The 11,384-nt window shown below is 40.2% G+C and overlaps 1 protein-coding gene across 1 annotated transcript; it reads left to right on the top strand.

The window, feature by feature from the left end:
* Window positions 1,643-4,651, top strand: LOC18770698 (receptor-like protein kinase 2). The gene has a single exon (XM_007203798.2). It carries the CDS (start codon window positions 1,704-1,706, stop codon window positions 4,389-4,391), a length of 2,688 nt encoding a protein of 895 aa, XP_007203860.2. The 5' UTR covers window positions 1,643-1,703; the 3' UTR covers window positions 4,392-4,651.

Raw genomic sequence — 11,384 nt, forward strand, 5'->3', positions numbered from 1 at the left:
ATTATATTGTGCGTGCTGCTAGTTGTGGATATAAATTGTGTTTTATGCAGGTTGAAATTTTGGGCAATGCTCAATTTACGGGGGAGATTCTGCCAAAATTTCAGCAGGAAGTCTCGGTCTTTAGTAAGTGGGCCCGGCATTGGGGTGATGTCGGGAATTCCACAGGATTCGTCTCGGATTTCGAGAAATTCGGGGCGGGTCCTTTCAGATAGTGTGAAAGAAAGCTCCATTTGCATTAGTGTTGGAAAATTTTCTATGGACAAGACAAGACCAAAGCATTCAAACAACTATGAAGGCAGGCATAAAAAGGAAGAAATCTTATCGGAGAAAGAAAAGCTTCAACACGGCGTTAGTGCTGGAAAAAGTTTAGTGGATGAAATGAATAAAAGTTGATAACAATTCTCCAAGTGGTTTGCCAATTTTAGTGGATGAAGAAAAATTCAACACGGGCTATAGATGAATCTGTATGCTTGTCATCTTCATACTCCTCGAGACTGATTTATGATCATGCCCTGCAAAGATGGAAACAAATTTGAAATTAGCTTAGTATTAATTTGAAATTACCACATTTCTATACCACATTCTCATACCAAATATGGACATACCACATCATTTGGTATAGAAATGTGGGATAAAAATGTGGTAAGTGTAGCATTACTCCTTATAATATTAAATAAACACCATTGGCTTATGCATACTGCTTGATTTGTAAATTATAAACAATTTTCATTTTTGATAATGTCCTCATATGAAATTCGTAAGATTTGAGAGTTTTTTTATATAAAAAAAATTAAAGAAAAAGAAATATAGCAGGATCTCTTGTTCCATATCTATGACGAGTTATTTACACCAACACCTTCTGAGGTTTTTTGTGTTTTAACAAAACCCCCTCAGGTCTCAAAAATTACATGAACACCTCCTAAGGTTTCAGTTTGTTTTCACAAAACCTCTTTCCGTTGATTGTTTGTCCAAAAATTGATGATTTTATTGAAAAAAAATTTGTGCAAATGACAAAATTAACCTCAATGAAGTATGCAATCTAACATGAAAGGACAACTGTCATTTGGAGAATTTTTTTGGTATAAAATCATCAATATTTAGATGAAAAATGAATGAAAATGAGTTCTATGAAGAAAAAAAAATTTAAAACCTCAGGGTGTGTTCGTGTAATTTCTAAAACCTCAAGGAAGTTTGTGAAAAAGCCGAAAATCTCAAGGGGTGTTAGTGTAAATAACTCCTCTATGACTACCTCTAATAGTTCATTTGAAAAATATGCGACGTAAGTATTCTTTTGGATATATTTGTCCGACTTGTACTCCATATTTGTTGTCTTAAATATCCCATCGACTGAAAATTGCTACTTTAAACTTCAAAGTCATTATCTGGCTAAAGTGCTGATGGGGTTGAACTATTTACCCCACAACTCAACTTGACTTGGAAGTCTTTGCATGCATGATCGTAGCAGTGTCATTGTCAATATTTTATCTTTATCAGAGACTTGGAAGTCGTGTAATTGATGTTCACACAATTTGTGTAGGTAGGGACCTGGTTATGGAAATTTTGCATTCTTGGTAGCGTGTCCGCGACACAAATTCTCAATCATCTGAATTCTCATTTGCTCCTATACATAGGGCATCTCTAAACTCCAAAATCTTGCAGACTCATATCTTTAGTCCAACAGATCAACCCATTGCATAAGAATCATGGGTCATTGCAATGCTAGTGCTTCCATCCAACTTGTCTCACTAATTATACTGTCACGAATTTTTTCCCTTGAAACCATTAAATTCGGTTTCTGTAGTGATGATCATAATGTGGGATGCATAGGTATAGAGAGGAAAGCCCTTCTCAAGCTCAAACAAGGCCTCACAGATCCTTTCGACTGGCTTTCATCTTGGGTGGGAGAAGATTGCTGCAAATGGAGTGGTGTAGGCTGCAACAACATAACTGGACGTGTCAACATGCTTGATCTTCGCAATCGCTATTCAGATGGGTTAGATGGTTACGGATCAATAAAGCATGCATTTAGCGGTGAGATCAATCCTTCTTTGCTTGTTTTGAAAGATTTGGATTACTTGGATTTGAGCATGAATAACTTTGAAGGTGTCCAACTTCCAAGTTTCATTGGATCACTAGAGAAACTGAAATACCTCAATCTCTCTCGTGCATCTTTTGTTGGAGTCATTCCCCCCAATCTTGGAAACCTCTCAAGGTTGCTTTATCTTGATCTTAGTAATTTTCTTTTTCCTAACCCAATTGAGACTGACCTTCAGTGGCTTGCAACTCTTTCTTCCTTAAAGTACCTTAACTTGGAGGGAGTGAACCTTGCCAGGGCTACATCCTATTGGCTTCCCACTGTTAATATGCTCCCTTCACTTGTTGAATTGCATTTGCCCCTTTGTGGACTTTCCATCCTTCCTTTCACTCTTCCTTCTATCAATTTCACATCCCTTTTGGTTCTTGATCTCTCTGACAACCATTTCAAATCCACAATACCTCCTTGGTTGTTCAATCTCACTAAACTACAGATTTTGGATTTGGCATATAACAGTCTGATAGGAAAACTCCCTGATTCTTTGGGATATCTTAAAAGCTTGAGATACCTCATATTGGCGGCTAACTCATTGAGTGGGATCATCCCAGAATGTCTTGGGGAGCTCTCATCGTTAGTTTCGCTAGATATCTCTTACAACACATGGGAAGGTGCCATTACAGAAACTCATTTCTCGAAACTTGGAGGCCTGAGAGAAGTATCAATTGCAAATGATCCCCCAAACATTTCCTTGGTTTTCAACATAAGTTCTGATTGGATGCCTCCTTTCAAATTAAGATACTTGGACATTAGATCATGCCAACTGCGTCCCAAATTCCCTACATGGCTTAGAAATCAGACTGAGTTGACCACGGTGGTACTCAATAATGCTAGGATTTCAGACACCATACCAGATTGGTTTTGGCAATTGGATTTGCAATTTGATATTCTAAATGTCGCTCATAATCAACTAAGCGGCAGGGTGCCTAATTCATTAAGATTCAGCTATGATTCCAATGTTGATTTGACTTCAAACCGCTTTGAAGGTCCACTCCCACTCTGGTCCTCAAACATTACCTGGCTGTATCTTAGAGATAATCTATTTTCAGGGCGAATTCCTCATAACATTGGTCAAGTGATGCCCAATTTGACACGTCTAGACATTTCTAGGAACTCCTTGAGTGGAAGCATTCCCCTGTCCATTGGTAATTTAAGCCAATTACATTTCATGTTGATCTCAAATAACCTCTTGTCTGGTGAGATTCCTCATTTTCAGAACGATATACCATCGTTGTATATTGTAGACTTGTCAAACAACAATCTCTTTGGTACAATCCCAAGATCCTTAGGCTCTCTTACTTCACTCAGAGTCTTGTTCCTCTCTAGCAACAACTTTTCAGGTGAAGTTCCTTCCTTGAAAAACTGCACTGGCATGAAGATTCTTGATCTTGGTGATAACAAGTTTTTTGGACCGATTCCAGCTTTCATTGGTGAAAGCATGCTCTCTTTAAAGATTTTAAGCTTGAGGTCCAACTCATTTACTGGAAGAATCCCTTTACAATTATGTGGCCTTTCCACTCTCCATATATTGGACTTCTCACACAACAATCTTTCCGGAAATATTCCTCACTGCATAGGTAATTTGGGTGGCTTTAAATCTGAGGTCAAAGACATAGATACAGAATCCTACGGTTATTTGGGAAGATTGGAGGTGGTGTCAAAAGGTAGAATGCTTGTATATGACTCCATCCTTTACCTTGTTAATAGCGTTGATCTCTCAGACAATAACTTGTCAGGAGAGATCCCTGTGGGGATAACAAGCCTAATAAAGTTGGGCACCTTAAATTTGTCTATGAATCATTTGACAGGAAATATCCCAGCAAATATCAGAAACTTGGGGTCGATAGAAACTCTTGATCTATCAATGAACAGACTTTCAGGTTCAATTCCAGAGAACATGGTTTCTTTAACATTTTTGAATCATCTGAATCTGTCATACAATAACTTGTGTGGGAAAATTCCAAAGGGTAACCAGTTTCAGACTTTTGTTGACCCGTCAATTTATGAGGGCAACCCCGGTCTTAGCGGGTGTCCGTTACCAATTGGTTGCCAAGACAATGAAGAAGCACCTCAAGTTCCAAGTGGAGATGGAGGAGAGGATGTTGACAGTAAACTTGAAAAGCTACAGTTCGTCATCAGTATGGTGACAGGTTTCTGTGCAGGGTTCTGGGGAGTTTTTGGGACTTTGGCCATGAAGAGGTCTTGGAGACATGCCTATTTTCACTTCGTTGACAAAGTGAAAGATGCTGTCCTTGATTTTGGCTCAGCCATTGGTACTTATCTGCATAAAAGATCGTAGAGCATAGAAGAAGCTGCACATGTGAAGGCATATGCATGCAAGCGAATAAAGCAAGTTTAGTATTGTCCTTTACAATTTTGTAAGTTGGTTATTGTAATATGAATTTATACTTTTGTTTATTGTGCCTTAACGAAACAATTGCTTCAATCCATTTGGGTCAGAAAATAAAAGATTTAACGAAGTTCCTCACAACAAGTATAACTGAGGTATGTCCCAGAGCAGCATATGCAAACACATCCGCTAACAACAAATTGGGATGTTTAAAAAGTGTTTGACAACCTCACAACCCAAAGCGCCAAATACAAATAGAGGAGGAAATTATGAACCTTAACTAATGCTCTCTGGGCCCGAGTACTAAAAGGGCGTTATTTTCCTGATGTTGATTTCACTAATGCCGTTGGTGGAGCCAGACCTTCTGTTAAGAGTTTTAGTTAAGTTTTAATTAAGTTTTTCAATTAAATAATGCTGACTAATTATGTAGAGACCTAGTCAAGCATGAGTCCTAGTTTTCGTGGAAGAGGGTGTTCACCACGATTCAGTTTGCTTCCGTTGCTTAGGGATGAGAACTCACCACAAAATCTGGATGTGATCGTGGGAGAGTTGTTTGTTATTTGTTTTTTCAGTCTTTCCCTTTAAAACTGTAACCTTCGTTTGAAATTTATGAGAAGAACAGCTCAATATCTTAAGTGAGTTTTTATTCTTTCAAGTGTTCTGGGTTTATTAAAACCAACACCTTCATGTGAAAAAGGGCAGTCATTGATAGAGGTCGAATACAGGTCTCCTCGGAATTTGAATCGTGCTGCTCATGAAGTGGCAAGGATTGGTTTGGGTGCGGTGGATCTGCAAAGATGGGCTGATAGGATAGGCCACCTCCCTCCCTGGTTCGTATTCTGGTTGCAGATGGTCTCCGTTGTCCCCTGTAAGGGACCTGGGTGGTGTTTGAGGGAAAGAAATCATGCTAGGCTTTGGAATTGGCTGTAGCTTTGTCTTTCTCTTGTCTGGTTTCCTATTTCTGGTTTGCTTTTGCAACTTTGTAATTCCTCTGTTGCACACCTTTGTTGTGCTTTTGAATGAAATCCATGATTATGACCAAAAAAAAAACAAAAAAAAAAACAGTAACTGAAGTTAAGAAAATGTGGATTTTTAGTCATTGATATTTTTTTTTTTTTTAAGGGAACGATAAAATAATTTTAGAGTTAGTGTCTTTAAGTTGTCAAAATTTACAAATAATTTTAAAGGAAATTTTGTTTTGTTTTGAGTTGTTTTCTGCTTATTTTCTGTTTGGTTTCCTGGAAAATGTGGCAACTAAGGAATTAATGCTACTCTATCAATATTCTTGTTCAAAAATAACTTTTTATTTGTTTGAATTTGAGTGATTTTATTTCATCAAATTGACCAATTCGTCGTATTTTCTGGAAACCAATTACTTCTAAATTCAGAGCCGCATTTTCTTGCTAAGGAAAGAAAAGATATTTCATATTTGTTAGGGCTTTGATTTTTTATTTTTCCTAAAAAGAAATTTCTTATTTATAATTTATAAGGCCAAACTGATATACGTTTTTTAATTTATGAAATGAAATAACAGATAAAGATAGGGAATTGGGAGATGCTATTGGGGAAATCAAGTCTTTGAGGAATTCAGAGCGCCTTAAAGAGAAGGCGGTGGAAGAGGTACTCTAGTTTGCTTATAAAGCTCAAGTTGTGCTTCTATTTGCAATTGGATTGAATTTTATTTTCTTACAACAATTTGCGTAGTGCGATGTTGTCAAATTTTGGTACTTTGTAGTAGGTTATTAGCAACTTTTGATAGAAGCTAGATAGGCTTGTGAAGTTGTGATTATGATCATTGTTGTTGGATGGTCAAAGAAAGGAATCTTAAACTAGAATATATGAATGAGACAGATTTTGTCACTTTTATTTGCCAACTCTTTCTAAAAAAGTTTTTTTTTTTTTTCTTCTTCTATCTAATAATGTTTTGCACCTTCTATTAGATGCAACAGTTATTTTGGAGAACATTTGTTTAAAAAAATACCCTTCCACTTCTTAAAATTAAAGAGCAATCTATTTCCATGCAAAAAATATATTGTAACACCCGACTCCAAATTAAATTCCTTATTTAAATTATTTAAATTATTTAAGGGAAATTATAAATTTACCCTTGAGATAGGGGTATTTTGGTCATTTTCTTATCCGGAGAGAGTTTGGGGCAGTGACTAGTATTTTTGGATAGATCGTACTGAGATGAGTTCGTAGACACGTAGTGGGCTCGAATCGGAGTTGTAACAAGAGAGATATGTTCAAACGAAACCCAGTGGCACAATCGTAATTATTTCAAAATGGAATTTTTATAAAAAAAATCAGATTTCTCTCTCTCTCTCTCTCTCTCTCTCTCTCTCTCTCTCTCTCTCTCCTCTCTCCCGCGCGCAGTGGCAGCCGGCCACATTTTGGCCGTCCGTTCTCTCCTCCGGCCACTGATGACGACGGGGCTGGTACCAAAATGACCGGGCCGTCGTCCTCTTTCAACCCCAGCTAGCTCCCGCCTCCAGCCGCCGCAGTTTCACCGGAAAATAGAGAAGAAGCGGTCAGTGTCTTCCGAACTTCTCCGTCGTCGATCTCCCTCCTCCGGCCACTGATTCCGACGAGCGAGGTATGGTTTCTCACTTACTTTTCATGCTCTAGCTGCCTGTTGGGTAGGATTGGATCGATTCTTAGCGTAGGTAATTCAATTTACAAATTGAAATTCGACCGATTTTGGGATCTCGATTCCGGCCACTTTCGGTCAGTTTTTGGGGTAGGTCCAAGAACAAAAGTGGCTCCAAATAGGGTGTTATACCTAGGGTAGGAGTTTGGAGCCGTGATTTTGAGATTTTCCGGCGATGAGTAATCGCTTTGTGCACCCAGCGCTGCCGGCGCATGTGGCAGCGCGTGGGCGAGGGTAGTGGAGTTGCACTGTGTCTCGATGAGATCCTTAGGTTGTCAAGGGTGCGTAGGGTTTCGCAGATCTCAATTCGGACGTCGTTTAACTATCGAACGGATACCGCCTATTGCGCATTATCCGGGTTCGAAAGGTTGGGACCGTTAGATGGTCTCAAATTTAATATATCTTAATCTAGCTATTTCTAGGATCGTGTAGGATTTCACAGATTCTTAATCGGAGCCCCGGATGTTCCGATTAAATAATTTAAAGTTTATGTTTTATATTAACCGTCAGATCGTGCGATCGTAAGCGATCTGACCGTCCGATCTGAACCAAACTTGCAGGACGAGTGTCCTATGGGAACTTTCGGATCGGAATTTGGAGGTCGTGGACCTTGTAGGCCCGTTTGACCAGGGTTAGGGTAGTTTGACCCATGCTTAACCGTGAGTCTCCCGGAGTAATCTCACCTTCCCAGGGGAATTATCGGGTGCTAGACTATTGTTGAGGTTTACACAATATTAGAATTAATATATATAATTATGTATGTTTGTACAAGGGTACAAAAGAGTCTATAATGTCATTTTGAAATGCTATACGCACTACCTTAGGTACCTCCCCGGATTTTGGTTACACTACAAGTACCATGTAACACCCCGACTCCAAATTAAACCCCTTATTTAAATTATTTAAATTATTTAAGGGAAATTACAAATTTACCCTTGAGATAAGGGCATTTTGGTTATTTTCTTAACCGGAGAGAGTTTGGGGCAGTGACTAGTACTTTTGGATAGGTCGTACTGAGACGAGTTCGTAGACACGTAGTGGGCTCGAATCGGAGTTGTAACGAGAGAGATATGGTCAAAAGAAATCCAGTGGCACAATCGTAATTATTTCAAAATGAGATTTTTATAAAAATCAGATTTCTCTCTCTCTCTCTCTCTCTCTCTCTCTCTCTCTCTCTCTCTCTCTCTCTCTCTCTCTCTCCCCGTCAGTCTCTCTCTCTCTCTCTCTCATCGTATCTCCGGCCACCGGCCGCGGTTGGGGACTGGACCGGTGCCAAAAGGACCAGCTCGGCCTCGGTGTCACGACCCGGCCCTCTCCCGACATCGGCCGCCGCTCCAGCCGTCGAAAAAAGGTGATTTTCGTCCGGTTTTCGCTCGAACTTCACCGGCTTCGATCTCTCTCCTCCGGCCGCCATTTATGGCGACCAAGGTATGGAAATTCATCCCTTCTTCGTGCTCTAGCTGCTCGTTGGCTAGGATTGGATTGATTCTTAACGTAGGTAATTCGATTTTCAAATTGAAATTTGGCCAATTTTGGGATTGTCATTCCGGTCACTTCCAGTCAGTTTTTGGGGTAGGTCCAAAAACAAAAGTGGCTCCAAATAGGGTGTTGTACCTAGGGTAGGAGTTTGGAGCCGTGGTTTTGAGATTTTCTGGCGATGCGTAATCGGTTTGGGCACCCACGCGCTGCCGGCGCGTGTGGCGGCGCGTGGGCATTGTAGAAAATGTTGTTCTTTGTCTCGATGAGATCCTTAGGTTGTCACGAGTGCATATGATTTCGTGGATTTCAATTCGGACGTCGTTTGACTATCGAACGGATACCGTCTATTGCGCTTATCTGGGTTTGATAGGTTGGGACCGTTGGACGGTCTGAAATTTAATATATGTTGATCTAGGTATTTCTAGGATCGTGTAGGAATTCACGGATCGTGAATCGGAGCCTCGGATGTTCCAATTAAATAATTTAAAGTTTATGTTTTATAATAACTGTCAGATCTTGCGATCGTGAGTGATCCGACCGTCCGATCTGGACCAAACTTGTAGGACGAGTGTTCTACACCTTGTAGAACCTATAGGGACTTTCAGATCGGAATTTGGAGGTCGTGGACCCCGTAGGCCCGTTTGACCAGGGTTAGAGTAATTTGACCCTTGGTGATCGTGAGTCTCCCGGAGTAATCTCACCTTCCCAGGGGGATTATCGGGTGCTAGACTATTATTGAGATTTACACAATATTAGAAGTAAGTTATATATATATAATTATATATGTTTGTATAAGGGTACAAAAGAGTCTAGTATGTCAGTTTGAAGTGCTATACGCACTACCTTAGGCACTTCCTCGAATTTTGGTTACACTCCAAGTACTACCCTGTGAAAGTTAGGTCTCGCGTAGCGTAAGTTATCCGGCGTTGAGACATACCCCATACGTGGCGTTAGTTGTACCGGCGTATGAGGAGATATTGTGATATGATGTTGAGGTAGCGCGTGGCGTAAGTTATCCGGCGTGTCGACAGACCCCATACGTGGCGTTGGTTGTACCGGTGTATGGGGAGATATGTGATATGATGTGCAGGTCTCGCGTGGCGTAGGTTATCCGGCATTGAGACAGACCCCATACGTGGCGTTGGTTGTACCGGCGTATGGGGAGATATTGTGATATGATGTTGAGGTCGCGCGTGGCGTAGGTTATCCGGCGTGTCGACAGACCCCGTACGTGGCGTTGGTTGTACCGGCATATGGGGAGATCTGTGATATGATGTGCAGGTCTCGCGTGGCGTAGGTTATCCGGCATTGAAACAGACCCCATACGTGGCGTTGGTTGTACCGGCGTACAGGGAGATATGTGATATGATGTGCAGGTCTCGCGTTGCGTAGGTTATCTGGCGTTGAGACAAACCCCATGGGTGGCGTTGGTTGTATCGGCGTGTGGGGAGATATTGTGATATAATGTTGAGGTCGCGTTTGGCGTAGGTTATCCGGCATGTCGACAGACCCCATACGTGGCATTGGTTGTACCGGCGTATGGGGAGATATGTGATATGATGTGCAGGTCTTGCGTGGCGTAGGTTATAAGGCATTGAGACAGACCCCATACGTGGCGTTGGTTGTACTGGCGTATGGGGAGATATTGTGATAGTATGGTATGGTCGCACGTGGCGTAGGTTATCCGACGTGTTGACAGGCCCCATACGTGGCGTTGGTTGTACCAGCGTATGAGGAGATTATGTGAAATACAGAGAAATGAAATAAGGTATTGCCTATGTGTGGAATTGAGTTTTAAGGGAAGAACTACATGTGGCTTGATCCCTCAGTGAGGGTACGTAGGCAGCCTAAGATTTTTAGGTGTAGCCGCGGACATAAATGTGATTGTGTTAAGAGGTTAAAACCTCGTATATTGGGATTGGAAAAGTTGAAAGATGCGTGTTGAAATTTAGTAGTCATAATTTATATTTGAATTTATCGTTTGCCTTGCTTAAGGCATGAATTGATTTGTTTGCATGCTTGGTAGTTGGGAATTATTGGAAGGCCGAAGGCCTATGTGAATTGCATAAAATTATATTAAATGTATTTTTATGCATGTTGAAATTTTGGAAAATGTCCAATTTATAGAGGAGAATCTGCCAAAATTTCTGCAGAAAGTCTCAGTCTTTAGTAAGTGGGCCCGACATCGGAATGATGTCGGGAATTCCACAAGATTCACCTCGGATTTTGGGAAATTCAGAGCGGGTCCTTTCATATATTGTACTTATTTTAAATACTGCAAATAATTTAGTATATGCATTTCATTTGAGTTTGGCAGGAAATTTATTTTTTGACTGATTGTGAGTCTACATACTGAAGTGTGCAATGCTGTTTTATATCCATATAAAATATGTCTGTAAGTGGAACTTCTGTACAACCAAGATGAGATTTGATAGTCTTCTATGTCAATCATCAGTCTATTTATACTTAAAACTGAAACCTTCAGTGTGCTATATTACCTAGTGGGTGGTTACTGGATTTGAATTCTTATTGCCTTTTGGATTACCCTGCCTTGCATATTTCTTTTGGAGAGAGAGAAGAGAGAAGAGAGAAGGGTGGTAGAGATTAGTGCATGTGGTAGATTGTGATCTTATAATATTACATAAACAGCATTGGCTGATGCATACTGCTTGATTTGTAAATTATAAACAATTTTCATTTTTGATAATGTCCTCATATGAAATTCGTAGGATTTGAGTGTTTAAAAAAAAATAAATAAAATAAATAAAATAATATATATATATACAGTCCCGATCTCTTGGACCACAGGAGTC

The sequence above is a fragment of the Prunus persica genome, chromosome G7 (assembly GCF_000346465.2).
Source record: "Prunus persica cultivar Lovell chromosome G7, Prunus_persica_NCBIv2, whole genome shotgun sequence".
NCBI lineage: Eukaryota > Viridiplantae > Streptophyta > Magnoliopsida > Rosales > Rosaceae > Prunus > Prunus persica.

Bases quoted from the DNA above. Each gene is read 5' to 3' on its own strand.
- LOC18770698 (XM_007203798.2), top strand. From the start codon at position 1,704: ATGGGTCATTGCAATGCTAGTGCTTCCATCCAACTTGTCTCACTAATT.